The sequence below is a fragment of the Eubalaena glacialis genome, chromosome 11 (genome assembly GCF_028564815.1).
Source record: "Eubalaena glacialis isolate mEubGla1 chromosome 11, mEubGla1.1.hap2.+ XY, whole genome shotgun sequence".
Classification (NCBI taxonomy): Eukaryota; Metazoa; Chordata; class Mammalia; order Artiodactyla; family Balaenidae; genus Eubalaena; species Eubalaena glacialis.
In genome coordinates this window covers 28,110,331-28,135,258 of record NC_083726.1, presented here as the reverse complement: position 1 = coordinate 28,135,258, position 24,928 = coordinate 28,110,331, and the positions used below count along the sequence as shown (strand labels likewise).

At 40.1% G+C, this 24,928-nt stretch overlaps 1 protein-coding gene and 1 pseudogene across 3 annotated transcripts in view; one reads left to right on the top strand and one right to left on the bottom strand.

Annotated features, from left to right (window-relative positions):
• Positions 1 to 24,238, bottom strand: part of EEA1 (early endosome antigen 1) — a 125,016-nt gene extending 100,778 nt beyond the window's left edge. For all 3 annotated transcript variants that reach the window (XM_061205423.1, XM_061205425.1, XM_061205424.1), the window contains exon 1: positions 23,982 to 24,238. In XM_061205423.1, the coding sequence (XP_061061406.1) occupies positions 23,982 to 24,005 (24 nt within the window). In that variant the 5' untranslated portion in view covers positions 24,006 to 24,238. The remainder of the gene's footprint in view (positions 1 to 23,981) is intronic.
• On the top strand, positions 5,797 to 20,644 carry LOC133101294 (large ribosomal subunit protein eL34-like; annotated as a pseudogene).
• Positions 24,239 to 24,928: the final 690 nt, after the last annotated feature.

Sequence of the window (24,928 nt, the reverse complement as noted above, 5' to 3'; positions counted from 1 at the left end):
AGAAAAGATAGTCTATTCAATAATGGTGCTGGGGAAAACAGACAGCCACATGCAAAAGAATGAAACAAGTAACTCAAAATGGATTAAAGACTTGAATGTAAGACCTGCAACCATGAAATTTCTAGAAGAAAACTTCACTGATATCAGTCTTTTTTTTTTGTCATTTAAGCAGTGAGTTTTATTTTGTTTTTGTTTTTTATGATTTATTTTTTAATTGAGGTTTTTTTACAATTTTTGAGATATATTTGACATATAACATTATATTAGCTTCAGGTGTACAACATAATGATTCAGTATTTGTATATGTTGCAAAATGAGCACCACAATAAATCTGGGTAACATTCATTGATATCGGTCTTAGCAATGTTTCTGTGGCTCTGACTCCAAAGACAAGCGAAAGAAAAGCAAAAATAAACAAATGGGACTATATCAAACTAAAAAGCTTCTGTACAGCAAAGGAAACCATCATCAAAACAAAAAGGCAACCTACTGTATGGGAGAAGACATTTGCAAATCATATATCCAATAAGGGGTTAATATCTGAAATCTACAAAAAACTCATACAACTCAACAACAAAAAAACCACCAAATCAAAAAATGAGCAGAGGACCTGAACAGACATTTTTCCAAAGAAGACACACAGGTGGCCAACAGGCACATGAAAGGATGTTCACGATCACTAATTATTAGGGAAATGGAAATCAAAACCACAATGAGATATCACCTCACACTTGTCAGAAAAGACAAGAAATAAATGTTTGAGAGGGTGTGGAGAAAAAGGAACCCTGAACTATTGGTGGGACTATAAATTGGTGCAGCCACTATGAAAAGCAGTATGGAGGTTCCTCAAAAAATTAAGACTAGAACTACCATACGACCCAGCTGTTTCACTTCTGCCTATTTATCTGAAAAACACAAAACCACTCATTCAAACAGATATATGCACCCCTATACATTACAGAATTATTTACAACAGCCAAGATATGAAAAAAAACCTAAGTGTCCATTAAGGATGAATGGATAAAGAAGACATGGCATACACATACATACACACACACACACACACACAGGACTACTCCTCAGCCATAAAAAAAGAATGAAATTCTGCCATTTGTGACCACATGGATGGACCTTGAAGGTATTATGCTAAATGAAATAAGTCAGACAGAGAAAAACAAATACCATATGATTTTGCTCATACACAGAATCTAAAAAAAAAAACAAAACAAATGAACAAATAAAATAAAACTAAAACAAACTCATAGATACAGAGAACAGATTAGTGGTTACCAGAAGGAAAGGGGGTTGGGAAGTGGGTAAAATGGGTAAAGGGGGTCAACTGTATGGTGATGGGCAGCAACTAGACTTGTGGTGGTGATCACTTTGTAGTGTACACAGATGTCAAATCATAATGCTATACACCTGAAACATATAATTCTTAAAATTTTTAAGTGAAAAATTACAAGCAAACTATGTTCAAAACAAAGAACAGGTTAACTAAATTGTGACATACCCAACTCAACAAAACTGACAATTAAAAATGACAAGGGTAGGGGACTTCCCTGTCGGTCCAGTGGTTAAGACTCCACACTTCCACTGCAGGGGGCATAGGTTCAATCCCTGGTCAAGGAACTAGGGTCCCGCATGCCGTGCGGCACAGCCAAAAAATTTTTTTAATTTTTTAAATTGTTTTTAAAAGTGACAAGGGTGAAGATTGTGCAAAGAAATTATAACACATGTGATATAATGTTGAATTTGTAAGACAGGCAAAATACAAAGTTTGGATATATTATGATTTCAATTATGTAAAGATATAAACACAGAGATTGAAAGGTCACAGAAGACTGTTGTGTTTTACATCAGGGCTATTTTTGTTGTTATTACTACTTTTCCTCTATGTTGCTGAAAGGATAAGATTTGTGTTGATGATTTAGTTAACCACCTACCCATCTCCTCTCAAAAATTTTTATTAGTGTGGTCATATTTTTTTTTAATTTTCAGATTTTTTTTAATTAAAAAATACTTGGGCTAGCAAAAGATCCAAATGATTAGAGTTATCAAACACCTATCATTAATGCTTAGTGGTGTCAGCCAAACAGATCAAAATTTGAAAACATGGGGGAAAAAGGTTATATGGTATTCAAAGTATTTATTTCAACCAAATAAGAATAGATGTCTGCAATATATTTGGCTACCTTAGGTTGTTGATAATATAAAAATACATTCCTACTACCAACAACTATAAGATCAACATAAAGCAGCATTAATCTCTCCAAAAACTACTTTCAAAAATCACATACAAGTTTTTGAAGAAAGAACAGCACTTAACTGGGAAAAAAAAAGTTACTGTTTACTGTATGCAATACCTTGAAAGGTAGTATCACTATCAAAGAAGTTTTAATAACATGAAGTTTCTTTAAAATGCATTTTTATCTATTTCAGACTAGTTGTTTATTGAATACAACTTTAAAAATCTACTTGTGAGAATCATAACTACACTGCTGTAATCCAAAGCAACCAATAGCTATGTCTTCCAATTATGACTGAAAATCTAATAGCAAAGAAAATCAAAACAAACATCTAGTAGCATACAAAAAACACCTATTTTATAGATGAATAACAAAAGTTTTTCTAATATCTGGTGATATACTGAGTCAGAGCTTCCAAACTCAACATACTCTCCCTACATATAACTCTCCTCCTACATATGACTTCACTACAGAGAAGATCAAGCAGGAAGAGAGCAATAATTTCATTGAGAACATAACTCAGTTTCACAACCTGATTGCTACTAAAAATAAAGAACCTCATCTCTAAATCTTACCTATCTTCAAAGCACTAAAACCAACTAAAAGGATAACTAGTCTTTGCACACAGAAGAGATGTAGTAAATGCTTAATAAGCAAATGCACAACCCATACCACTCTAGCTGAAACTAGACTGGGAACAAGGCAAACCAGCAGAAGCTGAGTTAGTAACACATTAATTGCCAGAAAAAGGTGAGTTGACTAGAAATAAAATATTGCTTTTACGAAAATCTTTGAAAAAAATTGTTGTAAGATACTAAACACACCTTAGCAAAATTATTTCTGAAACTGGAAAGGATACAAGTATTAGAAATTAAATGACATACAACCTCAAAACCTTGGAGACTCTAAGACATCGACAAGGATTTCTTATAAAATGTAACTTTCAGCATTGATTTTGTCACTCTGTTTCACCCTCCTCCCACCATAAAGACCAATTAGGAAAATTTTCACAAATTCAAGAAGTTTGAAAAGCCATCTATTATATTCAGACCTTAAGAAGGGTGCTTTTGGGACTTCCCTGGTGGCGCAGTGGTTAAGAATCCGCCTGCCAATGCAGGGGACACGGGTTTGAGCCCTGGTCTGGGAAGACTCCACATGCCGCGGAGCAACTAAGCCAGCGTGCCACAACTACTGAGCCTGCGCTCTGGAGCCCACGAGCCACAACTACTGAGCCCACGTGCCACAAATACTGAAGCCTGCACGCCTAGAGCCCGCACTCCACAACAAGAGAAGCCACCGCGATGAGAAGCCCACACACCACAACGAACAGTAGGCTCCGCTCGCCGCAACTAGAGAAAGCCCGTGCACAGCAATGAAGACCCAATGAAGCCAAAAATAAAACAAATCTATCAAAAAAAAAAAAAAAAAAAAGAAGGGTGCTTTAAATACACTACCTGATCCTTGTACTATAAATGAATAATCAAAGATTTCTTAGGGCCCTCACTACCTCTTTCTTACTATTAAGAACTAAGAACTTTGCACATACAGATGAACTGAGAAGGTATATTTGCAAATGACAATTTTCTTATTTCATGGAAAGCATTCCAGGGCTTCCCAGGGAATTTTCATGTTCAACCTCTTAGCTTACCATACACTGTTAGGTGATCTCACTTATTCCCTTAACTTTAATTATCCCCCAATGCAGACAAAAATAAAATTCTAAATCTAATCCAGATCTCTGCTGAACTTCAAATTCATATTTTCCTTCCCTGCTAAATATCTGCTAGAGTGCCATGAAAGCACACTAAAGTCATTTTAATCAAAACCAAATTCATTATCTGTTCTCATAAAACTTTTATCCATCTGCATTCTCTACCTGAACTTACAGAAACATCACACACCCATCTTGCTTAAATCTAAAGCATTACCCTTAACTCCCCTCTTTCTCAACCTTCACATCCAATCACCAAATTAATTGAATCATCTACATAAATTTTGCATCTATCATTTCTTCATCTCCTTTGCCATTAACTCAGTTCAAGACTTCATCATCTCTCACCTGGACTATAAAAGAGAGACTTAATTTAGCATCCTATATCTCTATACTACATTTCCAGTTGCTTTCTAATTGATTTCCCAAAGCACCTCAAATGAATCATTTCCAAAATCAAACCACTTATCTCAACCCTTTACCACCCCAGGGAAAAAGTTTTCTTTTCCTCCTATGTTCTCTAGCTTAGTTAATAATAATCGTCATTTATTTAAAACCTCAGCTAAAGTCTAACTGAACTCGAATTGATATCTGTACACCAATGTTCATCGCAGCATTCACAATAGCTAAACGGTGGAAACAACCCAAATGTCCACCGATGGATGTATGGATAAACAAAATGTGGTATATGCATACAGTAGAATATTATTCAGTCTTTCAAAGGAAGGAAATTCTAATACATTCTACAACATGGATGAACCCAGGAAGCATTAGTCTAAGTGAAATAAGCCAGACACAGAAGGACCAATATATATGACTCCACTAATATAAGTACCTAGAATAATCAAATTCATAGAGACAGAAAGTAAAACAGTGGTTACCAAAGGCTGGGGCAGGGGGAATAAGGAGTTGTTTAATGGTACAGAATTTCAGTTTGGGAATGATAAAAACATTCTGGAAATAGATAGTTGTGATGGTTGCACAACAATATGAATGTACTTAATGCCAATAAACTGTACACTTTAAAATGATAAAAATGCTAAACTTTACGTTACAATTTTTAAATTTTTTTTAAATTTTAAACCTAACTGAATCTCAAGTTAATGCTATAGCCACACAGAGAAGATAATTATTTCAAGTGTTTTAAGAACACAATGTTTTGACTTTATAGCCTTAGCGAGCTATAGTATAAGGACAAAAAGAACTGCTAAAAATAAATTAGTAAAACTGATTCAGTAAGCTTATTAACAGTAATATTAGTATTGTTATTTTAAAGCTATGGTATGTATATTTTTAGGAAAAAATAATTATGTTAACGTTAAGAGCCAAGATGTTCAGTATAAAATTTAAAAATATAAACTCAAAGAAGGAAAATATACTTTAATTTGAACTCATGTTGTTTTGCTTTTTAAATCTGTCCATATGTACATGTGTGTGTATATATATATATCCTAGTTCTTATCTTAAGTGCTTAAAAGCAATGACAACACAGAAGCAATGAGTACCCTAAGTGCCCAGACAGTGGTATTTAAATAGCATTCCCCATTAAAAGGAACCAGGACTCTTTGGAGAAATGGATGATTCCAGCCTGGAGGAGAAATTTTACTAGATGAACCTGGCACATGTTGTGCCACAAAGCAAGGAAGTTATCAAACACTAACAGGGTCCTGTCAAAATGACAAAAGTCACCTTGAAGGCACTTCTACTAGGTAAAGCTGGGACAATTTGCATACCAAAAAATCACACTGACTTCAATTGACTGAAACCCACTAAATATATATAAATCCTTGAGTTCATGAAATATATTTAAAAATCCATGAGTGCTTCTTCCTCTTCCGGGGATGGTATCTAGAGGCATTCAGGATGGTCCAGTGTTTGAGACACCATCATAGGCCATCCTACAATACAGCCTCTAACAAAACCAGGCTGTCTCAAACTCCTGGTGTTTACCTTTATACCAAGAAGGTTGGGAAAGCACCAAAATCCACATGTGGCGTGTGCCCAGGCCAACTTTGAGGAGTTTGTGTTGTGAGACCTAAAGCCCTTACAAGGTTGTCTAAAACGAAAAAACATATCAGCCAGGCCTATGGTGGTTCCATGTGTGTTTTAAATGTGTCCGTGACAGGAACAAGCACACTTTCCTTACTGAGGGACATAAAATCATTGTGAAAGTGTTGAAAGCACAAGCACAGAGTCAGAAAGCTAAATTAAAAAATGAAGTTTTTCTGAGTAATTAAAAAATCAAAAGGCAAACAAACAAACAAAAAAATCCATGAGTTCTCTTTCCTCAAGGAAAGAGAAAGTCAAAAGACAAATAAGCAAGCCTCAGTTCATTGATCACTACTAGAGTAGTGTATCAATTCTTATTCTGAAAATTCATAATTAAAGAGAAAGAATTAAGCATTTATCCTGACCATCCAGTATACCCTGACATTCATGGCAACCAAATCGCCCTGGTTTAAACTGAAAAATTCTTTACAGAAAAATGTCAGTTAATATATGTAGAAGAAATAAAAAATCTGGAAAATCAACAGTTTGCAACTGTTGATGGAATCAGTCTTTCTAACTTAAGTGACATCAATAAAACCTTTCCTCAGACAAGAAATCTTTCTCTCCTTTAAACTGTTATATCTCTTATTTATACTTCTCTTGTAACACTTACCAATACAAGGAAGAAGAAAGTGGTGGTAGATTGTTACAGCAATGAATCACACCTATGTTTTAATGCCCTTGCAATTCTCCTGTGTAATCCTCTCCCACATGGGCTCTGGCCATGAGACTTGCCTTGGCTGATGCTAGAGTAGCAAATAGCATACAAGTGTAGAGTTCACAATGGGATTTGCTCCCTCATTGCTGGAAACTCTTCTGTCACCACACAAGCCCAGGCTAACCTTGGACACATGTGACCCAAGGAATATTATCAGCAATCTGAGAGAGGCTGTTAGACTATCACCCCAATCAAACCAACAGATAACTCCAGCTGTATTAGTAACTCCACGAGAGACCAGCAGAAGAACCATTCAGCTTAGCCTAGCCCACATTGTTGATCTAGAGAATCTAGAGTAAATAAAATGATGGTGGTTTTAAGCCAAAGCCAAAGTTTGGGGATGGTTTATTATGCAGCAATAGACACAATTAGATACAGTAGATATAATGTCATATCTTCTCCACAAGAGAGAAAAGGAACCTTTCTGAGGATGGGAGCCCTATAAAGAATGAGGTATTCATCAAATTTCCTAGTAAGGACACAATAAAAATACCCCCTGAGTTTAACTAACACACAATACTTCTCATACATTAAAAAGAATTAATATAACTACTCCAAGATTTACATTATTCTATTTTCCATAGTTTCTTTTTTAACTTTCTAAGTTAAACAAGAGACTAGAAGACTAAACTGCCAATCTGGTTTTCAGGGTATTTGAGTAAAATCAAAAATTTTTTTTTCTTTGACAATACTCATTGGTGGAAAGAGTATTGGAAAACCAACACTCTCAAACATTGTTTGTGGGAGTGTAACTAAATACAAAAAATGTACATACTCTCTGACTCACTGCTAGGAAATTACCCAGTGGACAAATTCATTAAAGGACCACCTATATATGTATACAAGCATGCTCACTGCAGTGTTATTTATTAGCAAAACTGGAAACAAACTAAATGTCCTTCAATAGAGAAATGATTAAAATTTTAATAATCCATATAATAAAATATAATGTAGTTATTAAAAATAAACAAATAGGGCTTCCCTGGTGGCGCAGTGGTTAAGAATCTGCCTGCCAATGCAGGGGACACGGGTTCGAGCCCTGGTCTGGGAAGATCCCACATGCCGCGGAGCGACTAAGCCCGTGAGCCACAACTACTGAGCCTGCGCGTCTGGAGCCTGTGCTCCGCAACGAGAGAGGCCGCGACAGTGAGAGGCCCCCGCACCACGATGAAGAGTGGCCCCCGCTCGCCGCAACTGGAGAAAGCCCTCGCACAGAAACGAAGACCCAACACAGCCAAAACTAAAAAATATATATATATATAAATAAATAAATAAAAATAAAAATAAACAAATAATAAGAGGCAGTTCTGAAAGTGCTGATACTGAAAGCTCTCCAAACTATATTAAGTGAAAAAGATCAAATTCATATAAAGAGTATGATCATACTGTATAATGTTAATGGATATATGCATTAAAACTTTGTGGAAAAATACACAAGAAACTATTAGCAATGATTACTGGGAAGGACCTACTTTTCACTTTATATCTTCTATACTCCTAATCCTTAACTCCTGTCAGCCTCAAACTTCATAAAAAATTTGTCTCTTAAGTCCTTTCCTGCTTGCTCTCAATCTTCAACCTTGAAAACAGTCACTAATACTCTTTGTTCTAATCTCCATTATAAATCTAACAACTTTAAACTTGTTTACAACTCATTTTTGGTAATTACTTTTTTTTTGTCCTCTGAGTTCCTTCTCATTTCTCCACCTTCTTCTTAAAACTGAATATATCCCGATCTATATCAAATCCTGATGTAGAAGGCTTACTCAGACTGTTGCAGTATAACCTTGACCCACCATGTAACTCCACAGATGCTTTTCTATCCATCATAAAACCATGTACAATAGTAAGCTTCTTTACAAATATACCACATTTAACCCTAATTAATTTACATCAGCTTTCAACTGAAAATAATTCCTATTTTTTTAAATGTGAGCAGTTCCGCCTAACATAGAGCCATCTACGACTTTAATAAGCATCAAATAGTCACCCCTGTTGTTAAATTATTAATGGTGAATTGAATGCAATTCCTATTCGTCTTTCTAAGGTGTCTCTTAAGAGGCTATATTCCCCCGTTGCACCTGATTCCAGCCTACTCCAAAATGTCTCAAGTGCCAGCACACAATATACTTCCGCATCCTAAGTCTTCCCTGCCTAACTTAGTGACATAGACTACGATACATACAATACAGTATGCCAGAGAAGGGGGGTGAGAAGCATACACTTATCTAAATGCAATTGGCTCTTGTTTTCAGCAGGGCCTGTCAAGCGTTCCAAAAACAAAAGTACATCTAAATCTAGGAATACTGATTCAGAAAACAGTAGTTGGAGTCACACAGACCTGCATTCAACTTCCAGTTTACCCACTTAGAAGCTTTGTGAAAGTACTTAACCTCTGTAAGCCCCAAATTCCCATTTGTAAAGTGGAACTAATGTCAGCCTCACAGAACTGTTGGGAGGATTAAATGAAATAGTAATGCATACAATGTTTAAATCGGCACCTGGCATTTGTTAGATATACTATAAGTAGTAGATACGTGCACCACTCCTAAAAAAAAGACATAGAATCAAAATTTAAAAGCTGGAAAACGTCTCAGAAATCATGTTCCAACTGTAACACTCCATAGATGAGGAAACAAAGCCCTAGAAAGTACAACTGGCTTACCTGACGTCATGCTATCTAACAACAGAGTTGCAATTAAAACTTAGGTTTCCCAAGTCCTAATTCAATATCCTCTCTACTGTCTCAAATATTTCTTGGCCATCTCTCTGATACCCATCAAGACACTTAATTTCTCTAATCTCAACTTCTTCAATGACAAACTACAGGGACAGGACAAGATCATGGGTCTTTCTAGCTCCAAAATTCTCATTCCACGATTCATGTGGGCCCTAAACTGGCTAACTTAAAAGCATGACCATAGAAACAAAGTCAAATATATTTCCAATCTTTATATATGCTTAGCTTTCTTATGTATACTTTCAAAACTCTAAAATTTAGTTAGTGGTTATTAATAGGTACATGAAAGCAGTCAAGTCAGAAAAAAAAAAAAAGCAGCCTAGTCAATAAGAGACTGAGACAATCAAAACTAATTGTAGGGACTTCCCTGGTGGCACAGTGGTTAAGAATCTGCCTGCCAATGCAGGGGACACGGGTTCAAGCCCTGGTCCGGGGAAGGTCCCACATACCACGGAGCAACTAAGCCCGTGCGCCACAACTACTGAGCCTGCGCTCTAGAGCCTGTGAGCCACAACTACTGAGCCCACGTGCCACAACTACTGAAGCCCACATGCCTAGAGCCCATGCTCCACAACAAGAGAAGCCACCGCAATGAGAAGCCCGCGCACTGCAACGAAGAGTAGCCCCCGCTCGCCACAACTTGAAAAAGCCCATGTGCAGCAAAGAAGACCCAACGTAGCCATAAATAAATTAATTAATTTAAAAAAAAAAAACTAATTATAGATAAGTTACTAGCAACTAAATTGGGTTTACAGACATCATACAATTAACTCAATATTAAGTGAAAGAATAAAAGACTTTAATATCTAACACTTTAAATATCTAACATGTAATTAAATATCTAACATATAATTAAAATTGATTCACATATTTTAAGCAAGTTTAGACTATCAGGTGTCTTGATTCAATAAATATGGAGAGACAGACACAAAAATATATCAAAATAAGAATTCAGAATCTGGGGGAGAATGGATACATGTGTATGAAAGGCTGGCTCACTTTGCTGTGCACCTGAAACTATCACAACATTGTTAATCGGCTATACTCCAATATAAAATTAAAAGTTTAAAAAAAAAAAAAAAGGTGCTTGCCCATCTCTCAGGACCGACTGACCTATGTTCAACTGCTGTTCACATGCAACCCTTCTCCACTTTGGCCTTCAAAGTTCTCATCTGAGTATTTGCTACTACCTCCAAGATCTGCACCTGCAGTGGCTCCACCTGGGCCCACACCCTAGGCTTCAAGGCTCAACGCAGCCCTCCTACCTGTCTCAGAGCAGGGGGGGGCAGGGGGGGGGGGGTCGGGGTGGAAACAATGACTACACCCCACCCTGAGGGAGGATGGCCCACACTCCTGCTCCCGTCCCTCACACGCCACTTTTCATTTTTTAAGTCTTAAAATCACTTGAGAGAACTGCGAAAGGTGCTAATAATAAAATTTCCTAAACAGAGAATCTGTGGGCCATACTCAAAATCCCAAAATGTGCTTGAAGACCTACGATGTAAATACTCCAGAATCTAACAAAAATCCTAATCTACTGGTTATGAATTCCTGTTATAAAAGGTATGTAGAATGTCAAAGAAGTGGAACACAATATTCATAAAATTAAACTCCATCCTGAATATTATCATCTTTTACAATGCAAAAATCCCTGAGAAAGACTATCCAAATAGCAGATGACTCGTAATTCAGGTTCCCAAGGAAACAGAGTCTGAGACTGATATCTGCAAGCAGGTTTACTGGGGAGTGCTCTCAAGAACACCTGTGTAGGCACAGAGGCAGCATGACTGGGCCAAGGGAGAAGCTGAACAGTATTGATCAATAACAGTTGCAAGAGCAGCCTCAGCTAAGCCTACTAAGAGTCCTGAAGCTAGAATGACCCTTCATGTTAGTCTCTAATCAAGGCAAGAGGATGATTCTTTGCATCCCCCACCATCAACCAGGAATGAAATGCAGGCGGCTTCCAGGAAGGGGACATAAATTTGGGTGAAGCAGCCATGATCCCAAGCAACTAAGAGAATGTGTCTCTATCCTGAAGGGGTATCTGTGGCCCACACCAAAGCATCCACTACAATGAATGTACCTTACTTGCATTTGAGATACGCATAAAGGGCTATACACTGGGGAAAGGGAGTGGGGGAGGGAACTCAACAGAAAAGGAGACCTACTCTCTTCTGGAGCCTACTATGTGGCAGGTGCTGTGATCATCATGCTACATGAGCTATGCGATTTTATCACTGAATCCTTGCTTCCTGAAGACAGTGTTTTTTCTCAGCAAAGAGGCTAGGAAACAGGGTAAAAGGTATCAGGATTTGTTATGTAACACTTAAAATGCTACTTTGGGGTTGCAAATGGTCTGCAGACTCAAAATCCTGGTACTTCCGTGATTTTCAACTAATACTTTTACCCTGAAAAGCACTTTAGAAATCACCTAGGTGGTGCCCTCATTGAACAGATAAGGAAAGTGAAGCCAAGAGAAGCTCATGATTTGCCTAAGATCACACTGATAGCAGAATTTAGAACGTGAACTCAAGTCTTTTGATTCCAAATTCAGTGATTTCTCTACTTGATGTGGTGCCTTTACATTCAAAAACTTAACAAAATCAAAATAACCCAGAGGCATGAATCTTATTGTAAAGCTCAGAATAATATCAACTTCTCCTAGATCATTTGTACTTTCAAAATCAGGCACATAAGAAACTTGAGTTTTATACTAGTTAAAGAAATGTCAATTGGTAGTGTGCTAAATGAAATAGTATATATTTCTATTAATAATAATAATAGCTAACTTACAACCTCTGTGACAGGCACAACATCAAGATCTTTATTCACATTATATCATTTAATCATCACAACAATCCTTTGGGTAAAGTCAAAGGAATTGTTCCCATTTAACCAAGGGGGAAAAATAAGGTTAAAGAAACTAAGTAAGTTGCTAGCTAAGATTACAAATGTAATCATGCACAGAGCTGAGATTCCACCTGACTTAAACAAAATGCTCTCAAAGTTAAACCATCCACTATGCTACAAGCCCTATGCTTCTTCTCAATTTTCCTTTTCTGAACTTTTCAGATTTCCATGATGTACATGATTTATTTTTATAACCAGAAATATATTCTTTTATTATTTCTAAATATTCTATTTTAAAACTAAATCATTGCTTTAAATATTTGGAAGTTGCAAACAGATATAACAAGGTTTTATCAGAAAAATTAATGTCTTATAGAACAAAATAAACCCATACTTCCTTATCAGAGGTCCAACTCAATACGATTACCTCTTAATCAATCCCCCACAACAGAGTGTGTTTTGGCATAACACTACACAAAGTCAGGAATTCTTAAAACACTTTCCAAATATTATTTAGCTAATAAAGTCCCAATAAAGTATCACTGAGACGCTAGAAAAACTTTTATATTAGCATACTTATGTAAAACTTAACCATAGTCTAATATTAAACATTGAAACGAAGGAAAGGATGTGGTTTTTATTAAATTCCATCTGCTGCTATGACCCATGCAATACTTAAACAGATGTCTATGCAACTAAGTTATTCATGTTCAATATGTCAATCAATCACAGTGTAAGCAATGGCCATGGATCTATCCCAAAGTAAGTTATCCTACCGCAGCCCATATTGAGAACATAGTCCAAGACAGCCAGGGTATATGACCCCATGTCTGCTGCCAATCGACCAAATGTGATCACCTGGACCCAAAAGCAGCCATTCACAAGCTAGCTAGCAACCAATAAAATGGCTCAGTGGCAAAACAGACACACAAACAAACAAACCCCAGTGTGAACAATGAACTACTGCTGAGCTCCATGCTTAGGCCTTTACACTGCAAACTGTGAAGAGAAATGACTGACTAGTTACACAGAGACTTCCCTGGTGGTCCAATGGTTAAGACTCCATGCTCCCAGCGCAGGGGCCCAGGTTCGATCCCTGGTCAGGGAACTACATCTCGCGTGCCGCAACAAAGAGCCCGAATGCCACAACTAAAAAAAGATCCCACATGCCACAACGAAGATCCCACGAGCCACAACGAAGATCCCACGAGCCACCACGAAGATCCCATGAGCCACAACAAAGATCCCATGAGCCGCAACAAAGATCTTGCAAGCGGCAACGAAGATCTCACGTGCTGCAACTGAGACCCAGCGCAGCCAAATAAATGAATAAATATTAAAAAAAAAAAAAATTAGCCACACAAACTGGCACTAAACGGATACACATCAAAGTCATGAGGTAAATAAGAGTACAGGAGGGACTTAAGCAAATCAAAGTTATAACCCAGCCAAAGTTTCAAAAGACCACTGACTCTTGAGAATGCAGAAGCTATGAAGGAAAAAACTAGAATAGAGGGTAAGAAAACTAGCTGGCACCAAATGAACCTAACCAGAACTATAATCACTATTTCAGAGCCACAGTAAAGCTTATTTCTAGAATGATCTGTAAAAGATGTGTTTCATGGTATCACAATTCCTAAAAGGAGGAATCCTAAGAATCAAATGACCTCAGTCCATTCCCAACCTCAGCTGACTAAACCAGCAGCAGACACCTGACCCAGAGGAAGCAACTCCATCATTGGCCAGCCAGAGACCTACGCGTGACCCAACAAGAAAAGATGAGGAGGACATTTTTGATTCTTCTCTTGGGGTTTGGAAATTGACACATTTGGCCAGTTGGCTATGCAAAGGTAAGGTGAAAAGCAAGTAGAATCATGTGGTCAGATGGCCATTTGAGGTCTTGAGCATACTAAGCAAGGAGCAGCGAGGAGATGGACACAGAGATGCAGAGGCAAAATGCCAGTGGTCCAGGAGATTGTGTGAGACAGAGGGGAGCACTGCCTCTGCCCCGACACCTTTCTAGGTCCTACTGTCTAGAGACCCAACTGTACAGCAATTCTTATTCTTAGATCACTTTGAAACCTTACAATAAATCCTCCTTTCAATTTAGACTAATTTGAGGAAGTTTATAATCCTTGAAAATAAAAAGCACTCATTAGAATATTGCCCAAGGATGACAGATTACATTCATGCATTTAATATTTAATTACTGTTTCCTCTCCTCCATATATCTTGGAAGAATAGTCTGCACTCCCTGTTTCTACGCCCTTATTGCCCAGCCAATCATTTCTCCCCATGACTCTCCTGAAACTGAACTAGGTATGACCTAACTGTTCCATTCAGTGGATACTTCTCAGTTCTTATTTGAATTGACGTCTCTTCAACATTCACACATATCTAATACTTGCCTCCACTTGTCTCCTGAGTGCTGGACCTACATATTTCCACCTGCCTAGTGAACATCTCTGTTGGGATGTCCATACCTCTAGTTCACACTCGTCTTCCTCCCCAAACCTGTTCTTCCTCCTCCTCTATTCTTCACCTTAGTTCCTTCCACCCAGACTACTCACAAGTCAGTAAGTCCTATTAATTCTCCTAACTTTCTTGAAAATCTGTTCTTTCTCTATCCCCAAAGCCATTGTCTGATTCAAGCTTTCATCATCCCCTGGATTGACAACGAGAGATGCAGAAATTCTGATTCAATGGAGGGACTTGGAAATCTTTTTTTTCTTTTTCTTTTTTTCTTCTCTTTTTTTAAGGATTCCAAATGATTCTAATGTGCAACAATTTTAGGAACTAAAACGTTATTACTTTCTAGCTGGTCTCTCCCTTTATGGAGCCATCCTCTCTACACAGCTACCAAGTCAACATGTATTACTGAAAATACACCAAGTATCAAACATTAATGTAGGTCCTACACACTAAGAAAGAAAAAGAAAATCCCCACCCTAAGGGAGCTCAGTCTAGTAGTGGAGAAGTATCACAAAAACAATGGAGTAAGTTTTGCAGAGATCTATATACTAAGTGTTTTAGTATACTGAGCTACTATACACTAAGTGTTTATTGAATGCTGATACTGTGGTGAGTCTTCATGAACATTATTTAATCTTTCTACAATACTGTAAAGTACATATTATGCTCATTTTACAGATAAAGCAGCTGGGTCTCAAAGAGCTTGAAATTTTGCACAAGATCTCATGCTCATGAATAGAGGAGGCCAGGGCTTAAATGATGGTCTAATTCCAAAAGCCCATTCTCTTAATTAGTATGGGGTGCTTTGGGAGAAAGAAAAAAGAGCAAGCAACTAACTCCTAGTATCCCCTAAACTGAGGAGTGTGGACAAGTAATGGTAGGGCACTCACAGCAGAATAAAGAGCTTCTACGGAGATGTGAAGGGATGAGAGATCAGGGGAAGTTGTGCGAAACACAGTTAGTGAGGATGGCAAGGTCAGTGAATGTACAGAGGTACGTGGAGATGAGCCTGAAATGGAATCTTTTTTCCCAAGGAACCAGAGCAGTATCAGCCTTGCATGCCAAGGTAAAGAGTCTGGACATCTCCTATGGGCACTGAGTTGTCACCAACAGATTTTAGACAGAAGACTGATTCACCTGATACACTTTTTATAAGGATCATAAGGGGAAAATATTTTTGGAGGGTTTTCCTTATTACAAATTTGATTATTTAAAAACTTTCCATGGCTCCATACTGTCTACTGTATAAAGTCCAAAATCCTTTCCAGTCTCATCTCATAACTATCCCCATCCACATGCGAAAATATTCACAATTCCCCTATGCTGTGCTAGGCTGCTTCAGGTTTTTGCATTTGCCTGGTCACTGTCTGTACAAATGCCTTCTCTCCCTTGTTGCTCCTTGCCCGAGTCTCTCCAGCTTCAGTAAGGCCTTTAACCATCTCCATTCCATCTCCCTCCCTCCTCCTTTCACCAAAGAATTAGTTACTTTTTCTTTTGTGCTCACATTCTTCCTCTGTATATCTATTGCCACATCACACTGCTTTGTAATTATTTAAGTATCTGTCTCCCCCATTAAATCTCTGCCAGCCCAGCACAGTAATGAGCACAGAATAAATGTTCAACAGTATGACAAATGACTTTCTACACACACACACACACATACACACACACACACACACACACACACGAAGTTAAAAAAAAAAAAGATAACAAGGGAGTGATAAGAAAAGCATTCCTTGAAGAAATCTGGAGTATGTAATAACAAAAAACCAACATTAGCAGCAAATAACATTTATAGAGTTTACTGTGTGCCAGATACAGTTGTAAAACCTTCACATGTATTAATTCATTTAATCCTCACAACAACTCTACGAGAAGGATACTATTATTATGACTATTTTAATGAGCCACAGAGAAGTCAAGTTACTTGCCCAAAGCTACCCAGCTAGTAAATAGGGTGCAGATGCCACCCCAGGCAGTCTGGCTCCAGAGTTCAGGTTCTTTTTTGTTTGTTGTTTTTTTCAGAGTTCAGGTTTTTTTTACCAATAATTATATTGGGTTGGCCAAAAGGTTCATTCGGTTTTTTCCGTAAGATGGCTCTAGTGGCACTTAGTCATCTTTAACTTCATTCAAACCAATTTTGTTAGAATGTATGTGACAGCCGTCATATCAGCGTGCGTTAAAAAAAAACTTATCAAAATCAGTGAATTTTTGTGTAGCCACTTTAATGTTGAAGATGGAAGAAAAAAAAGCAACATTTCGGCATATTATGCTTTATTATTTCAAGAAAGGTAAAAACGCAACCGAAATGCAAAAAGAAAGATTTGTGCAGTGTATGGAGAAGGTACTGTGACTGAACATGTCAAAAGTGGTTTGCAAAGTTTTGTGCTGGAGATTTCTCACTGGACGATGCTCAGGGTCAGGTACACCAGTTGAAGCGATTTGATAGCGATCAAATAGAGACATTAACTGAGAACAATCAACGTTATACCATGCGGGAGATGGCCGACATACTCAAAAGACATACTCAAAATATCCAAACCAAGCGCTGAAAATCATTTGCACCAGCTTGGTTATGTTAATCGCTTTGATGTTTGGGTTCACATAAATTAAGGGGAAAAAACCTTCTTGACCATATTTCCACAAGCCATTCTCTACTTAAACGTAATGAAAACTTTCCGTTTTTTAAAACAAATTGTGATGGGCGATTAAAAGTGGATACCGTACAATAATGTGCAACGGAAGAGATCGTGGGGAAGAGAAATGAAACACCACCAGCCACACCAAAGGCCAGTCTTCATCCAAAGAAGGTGATGTTGTGTATATGGTGGGATTGGAAAAGAGTCCTCTATTATGAGCTCCTTCCAGAAAACCAAAAAATTAATTCCAACAAGTACTGCTCCTAATTAGACCAACTGAAAGCAGCACTCGACGAAAAGCGTCCAGAATTAGTCAACAGAAAACGCACAATCTTCCATCAGGATAACACAAGACCACATATTTCTTTGATGACCAGGCAAAAACTGTTACAGCTTGGCTGGGAAGTTCTGATTCATCCACCGTGTTCACCAGACATTGCACCTTCGGATTTCCATTTAGGTCTTTACAAAATTCTCTTAATGGAAAAAATTTCAATTCCGTGGAAGACTGTAAAAGGCACCTGGAACAGTTCTTTGCTCAAAAAGATAAAAAGTTTTGGGAAGACGGAATTATGAAGTTGCCTGAAAAATGGCAGAAAGTAGTGGAACAAAAGGGTGAATACGTTATTCAATAAAGTTCTTGGTGAAAATGAAAAACGTGTCTTTTATTTTTACTTAAAAACCGAAGGCACTTTTTGGCTAACTCAATACTATCTCTTTAGCTCAAGCAAAAGACACCAGTATAAAGAAACAGTTCTAGCCTTGGTTCTTTTATATCTTAATCTCTTTTTTATTCTTAACACACTAAAAATAAATCTACACAGTAAGAAAAAATTCCACTTCTTAAAATTCGCTTCAATAAATGAGTAATAATTTCATCAAACTTAAATGTGTAAATAATCTGGGACGCCTTCCCTAACATCTTAGTTTAGATCAGGGCCCTCTTGCTGTACGCTCTTGGGGCTCCCTGTGCTTTCCTTCCTAACATTCCCCCAAGGATGTGACCATATACTTATGTGATTCTTTGAACAGTTCCTCTGTCCTCCCCTGGATACTCAGCTCCACAGGGGTTCATGTCTATTTTACTCATCAATGCAGCTTCAGCATATAGTAGACCCATAATAGATGTTTGAGAAGTAGATATGTCCAAAAGGTCTTCCCTATTCATCACTTCTTTTCTGCTCATGTTGCCATTATCATAATGCAAATCATAATTACTTAGTGCCAAAAATATTAAAATCAATCTCATCTGATCTCCGCCTATATTCTCTTATGGTTTTATACATCTCATGCAACACTGACAAATTAATCTTCCTAAAACATTCCTTTACTTGTTCAAAAAATATTAACTCCTACTATGTGCCTAAAGGAAACCAGAACGACACCCCAAAATATGTCACTTTGGCATACTGATTATTTTTAATTAAAGGCATTTAAGAACCAGCAGGTACAAGAAGAACATTCTGGGGGCTTCCCTGGTGATGCAGTGGTTACAAATCTGCCTGCCAATGCAGGGGACACAGGTTCGAGCCCTGGTCTGGGAAGATCCCACATGCCGCGGAGCAACTGGGCCCGTGAGCCACAACTACTGAGCCAGCGCGTCTGGAGCCCGTGCTCCGCAACAAGAGAGGCCGCGACAGTGAGAGGCCCGCGCACCGCGATGAAGAGTGGCCCCCGCTCGCCGCAACTAGAGAAAGCATCAATCAATAAATCTTTAATTTTTTTTTTTATAAATTTTATTTATTTGCTTATTTATTTATGGCTGTGTTGGGTCTTCATTTCTGTGCGAGGGCTTTCTCTAGTTGCGGCGAGCGCGGGCCTCTCACTGTCGCGGCCTCTCTTGTTGCGGAGCACGGGCTCCAGACGCGCTGGCTCAGTAGTTGTGGCTCACGGGCCCAGTTGCTCCACGGCATGTGGGATCTTCCCAGACCAGGGCTCGAACCCGTGTCCCCTGCATTGGCAGGCAGATTCGTAACCACTGCATCACCAGGGAAGCCCCCTCAATAATTTTTATATTGACTATATGTTCAAATATTTTAGATATATTGGGTCAAAGAAAATATATTTTAAAAAGTAATTTCACCTCTTTTCACTTTTTTAATATGTGGCTACTAGAAGCTTTAAATTACATATGTGATTGCTATTTGCATTGGACTAGAGCTAGATGATCAAGAATCTCCACAATGAGGTGTCACACTATCTTTGTAAGTTTCTCTCTCAATTTCTTTCTGCTTTAAGCAGACCTCTCTCTCTAAGTCACTTGGTTTTAAGCTACTTAAGGGTAAGGATCAGTTTTACTCACTGTTGTACCTCCAGTATCTAGCACATATCCAGTGTTATAAACATTTGTTTATTGAAAGGCAATATGCAAGCAAAGGCAGGAGGGAGGGCAGGAAGAATGAAATCATTCCCACCTCTGAGTCTTTGTTTATACTGTAACTCCTTCCTAGAATGAAAGTAACTCTCTACCTCTCCTAATCACCTTTTCAAAACCCCATCTCTTGCCCATTTTCTCCAAGGAGACGCTTCACTCTAACAGGTTCATTCTGATTGGTCCTCCTCTGTACTACTACAGCCTTCACTGTCTATATAATTTACTTTGGCACTTAATCATGTAAGTTCCCTGAGAGAGAGGTCAGATCTCATATTTTTCCCATATCTTCCACAATGACTGGCATAGTGCTAACCATATGAGTTGAGTGGTGGAGGAAAGGGCAACAAGGTGCTAAAAAAAGGAAATGGATTGAGTTGGGAAAACTTGGCTCTAGTCTCAGCTTTGACATCTACTGTGTTGCCTTAGATAAATCACTCAATCTCTCACTTCCTACTTCCTCATTTTTAAAATCAGAGAGACTCGTTACCCATAAAAGAAGCCTTCTATTTCCACAATTCTAGAATTAAACCCATTTTTTTCTTTAGCAATATTATTGATATATACCAATAAAAGGAAATCTAATACACTTAAGGATCTTATTGTGATTTAACTTACTGTTAAATCACAATAAGATCCTTAAGAAAGAAATAGCAAAGAAGTTTATAAACTGCCTAAAGTACTAAATGCTGATGTCTTTCCAGCCATGAAGCACTTTAAATCCACATTTCTCTTCAAAGCCTATTAAGCAAAATAATCAATACATACATATTGGAGCTACCCCAATTTTTTTTTTTTTTTTTCAGATTCTTACAAGCCTCAAAGAAACACCTTTTAGTAGCTAATGGAAAAAAGAAAAAGAACCAGAAACTAAATTTTCTATAAAGTACCCTAGGACCTTATCGGTGATGTTCAAAGATGCTGAGTTACAATTGATTATAAGCACATTGTCTGTTTCTTCTTTCAAAAACGCTACTTAAAGGACACTATTCAGGGACTTCCCTGGTGGCACAGTGGTTAAGAATCTGCCTGCCAATGCAGGGGACAGAGGTTCAAGCCCTGGTCCAGGAAGACCCCACATGCCGCGGAGCAACTAAGCCCGCGCGCCACAACTACTGAAGCCCGAGCACCTAGAGCCCGTGCTCTGCGACAAAGAAGCCACCGCAATGAGAAGCCCGCACACCACAACGAAGAGTAGCCCCTGCTCGCAGCGACTAGAGAGAAAGCCCAAGCGCAGCAACGAAGACCCAACGCAGCCAAAAATAGATAAATAAATTTATTTAAAAAATATAAAAAATAAAGGACGCTATTGAGAAGAAAATTACAACAGTTAAAATGAAAAGGTCATGTGAAAACAGAATGCTAAAGGTATGCGACTTAATTTCAAAGCATGAAGACCATTTCAAACAAATCTCTAAATCAGCAACCTTAGTTTTAATCTTATATCTTATGACCTCTGCTGAGAAATAAGATTATCAGGGTGGGGTAAAATAAAATGGTTGCCATGTTACATAATTTAAAGATTCAAGTTATACTTGTTAGTAAATAGCACCTGTGGAGTTCATACTAGTAATACAAATTACAAGATTTCTTTAAGGCTTTATCCAAATGCCCCTATTAAATGCTGAGCATTAACAGTGACCCATCTATAAGAGCCGAACTCCTCCCAGGTGACTCTAGGTCCTCTCCTGATCTGGTCTGAGCTACCTCTGCAGCCTCACCTCCCACCAATCCCTGCATATCTTTTCACTCCCTAAACTTAAATGTTCACATTCCCCTTAATATTACTTGCCCCATTTTATGACTTCTTGTCTAGGCATTTGCGGTTCCCTCAGCCCAACCTGCCCTCCACTCTTTTGAGCTGCAAATATGCCCTCCTCCCAGAAGCTTTTCCTGATTGCCCCAAAACCCTCCCACAAAGTGGCCCCCAGGCACTATTCATTCTTCTATTACAAAGAACTGCCATTACTTTTAAATGTCCACTTCCCCAACCAGCTGTGAGTCCTAAAAGGCGGGCCCATATCTTATTTAACTGGTTCCCAGCCCCTAGCAGATGCTTTGCATTTACTGACACTCAATATAGGGACATTGAAAAAAAGAAAGTTAAGTGGTTAACGATGAGAAACAATTCAAACTTTCCTATAAAAGAGTATATAAATTTAAGACAGTGGTCTCAACCAGGGCAATTTTGCCCCTAGGTGACATTTGGCAAAGTCTTCAGATATTTTTGGTTGTCACAACAGGGGGGAGGGGATTTGGGAGTGCTACTGCATCTAGTGGGTAGAAGCCAGGGATGCTGCTCAATATCCTACAGTGCAAAGGACAGCCCCCAACAACTAAGAATTATCCAGTCACAAATACCAATAATGCCATGGTTAAAAAACTCAGTTGTCAACTGGCTTATTCAAGTGTGATGATTCCTTATCATATCTCAGCAATAACCAGAATAAATTCCAATTTTGTGGTTTCAGCTGAAACTTCTGTAGCCATCGATGTGTATGCACCAACACTCAAAATGATCTTTATATAATCGCAACGCTTAACAACATTAAACCGAGAGTACTGGAAAGCAGTTCATATTTCTGAAAACTAATCTACAACTACTAGAAGCTACTCTTAAGTCAGTAAACACTTTATTTATAAACTATAAAGCAAACCACAGGCGAACTAATTTTCAGCTGTGGAATTACGTGACGGAAACACAATCTGAGGCATGAGGTAATCAGTCAGTTCCTTCAGGTCTGACGAGAGAAAAAAATCTCTAAGTAGTGGAAGTAAATCACGCACAGGTGTCTTTAATGTTGAACACAGGAACTGATGACCAGTGTAAAGGGCATGCCCTCGCTACTGCCAAAATCAGCGCTTATCAAGATTTCAAAAAACTCCGACAAAACATTGCAAAAAATCATCAAATGTCAATACAGGGTGGAAGATACAGAAGTTAACTATTTCTCCCCCTGATATATGACCAAGTTCCACATGACTTGAACATTTCCCAAAGCTATGCAGGAGCAAGGACACTCCCTTTCTACATAGTGGATGACTCAACTCTCTTTGGTACATTCCTTGACTGAATGCTACAAGTTCACTAACTCCTTTTACCCTTGGAACTAGTTATCCTACTCCCTCAGTAACCAACTAATGGGTTTGGCACCAACTTTTCAGTCATTTACATTTTGTTGCACCCCATCGGTCTCAAAAAGAAATTAAGAGAAAAAAAAAAAGCTAACCAAAACAAAAACTTGAGTAACAGTGACTCCTACAGAAAAGATTTTGTTATTCTAGGAACTGATTTCCTAAACAAAACACCTACAGCTTTCCAATGCTCTAATCTTTGTATCTTCAGGCTTTTCCAGATTTGACATAGAGAGAGCACTGGCAGAAAGTAAAGGAGTGTACCGTTGGATCAAGCTGACAACGGATCTATACTTGCAGGGCTCAAAAAAAGGTACTGGGCTGGGAGGGGAAAATGCATTTTTAAATGGGGGGCGTGTGGGGTAGGGGAGTTGCCAACAGTGAGTAATAGCTTCCTTCGCAGCGGACTTTAGCCAGTTAAGTGTCGGTACAGCGACTGGGCCAACGTTAGGCCTGGTTTCACCACATTACCCTGCAGTGCTGCCCAGATGAGATTACGAATCCGCGTGAGGCAGGTGCGTGTCGGGTAAAGTTGCGGGCCACGCCGGGCGGGGCGCTGGGGGAAAAGCCGAGCTAGCCTCCCGAGGTCTCCCACCCGGCGTGCTCCAGCCCGGCGGGCGGCTGGCCGGCCGGACCCGCGGGCACTAACTCTCCATTTTCACTGCCATTCCAGAATCTGGAAGGAACGCGCCGGCGCCACACCCTCCCGCCCGGCCGCCCGCTCGCACTGACAGCCCGCGCGGGTGCGGGGCCCGGGCCTGTGCGCCGGGGGCCGCGGGGGACCCGGCCCCGCCCCCGCCCCGGCCTGCTGCCCCGCCGCCGCCCCGCCCGCCCGCCCCCTGCCCCCCCGCGGCCCGCCCCCAGAGCAGACGACCGAGGCCTAATCGCCGCCTGGGCTGCGGGGCCTAAAGAAGGAGGGGGCCGGCGCTGAAGAGGGGGCGGCCACGCCGCCGCCGCCTTGGCTACTCAGCGAGGCGGCGGCTTCCGCGGCCCCGGGCTCCGGCTCTCCCGCTCACGTGCTCCTGAAAGACGGTTTCACTCTCTTACCCTCTGCAAAATCCTCCTTAACATGGCTTAAACACCACCCGGCGCCGCCCCGGTGACTCTCCGAACCTTCCGTGGGGCCACTCAGTACTCGGGGATACGCGAGAGGGAGGGACTGAGCCGGGAAAGGACTGGGAGGAGGTCGGGGCGAGGCTGTAGCGGCCGCCACTCGGGCTGCCCCGACTTCCCCACAGGCGACGAGAGGGAGCGCGCGCGAGCGAGCGAAGAGGTAGCCAGCGAGCGCCCGCCCGCCAGCCTGCCGGGCCGCCCCCGTAACTGACAGCTAGGCGGACCCGCCCGCCACCGCCCCGCCCCCTCGGCCTGTCCATCCGCGGGAGGCGGGGCTGGAAGGGGCCTGGCCCGCGCCTGCGGCCAATCGGAAGCGGCGGCGGCGTGGGCGGTTGCGTGACGGACAGGCGGCAGGACGCTGGCGCCGCCGCTCCTTCCGGCGGGCCGGAGGACAACGCGGGTGCCGAGCGCACGCCCGCAGTCTGTCAGAGGACGCGCCCGCGCGCAGACAACGTACCCTCTAGGGGAACCTGGAGGGGGTCCCTGACCGCGACGCAAGAAGGGGTCTCTGGGCGGGTACCTGGGACGGCACCTCAGATTACTCTGTAAAATTTGTCACTGTGACCCCGGCCTTGGCCGTTCCTGAACTGGATCCTCATTTCTGCTGGAAGCGCTTGGAAGCAAAGGAGAGAATCGCAGACACGATTAACCGGTCTGATGGGCTTTTTTTCTCCCCTGGTCCAACCCCTGGCGCCTTTCTGTACTCCCTTCCTGCTTCTAATATCAGCCAAAGGGAAAGTAAAGAATCGGAAGAAAGGGTAGGAAGAAACTGGAATTTGAGTTGGTAAGAGAAGTTTGGGGTTGTCATCTTTGGACTATAGCAACAATAATGGACTGATGTCGCTAACATGTTGCACCATCTAAAGCCCACGCTTGGCCCA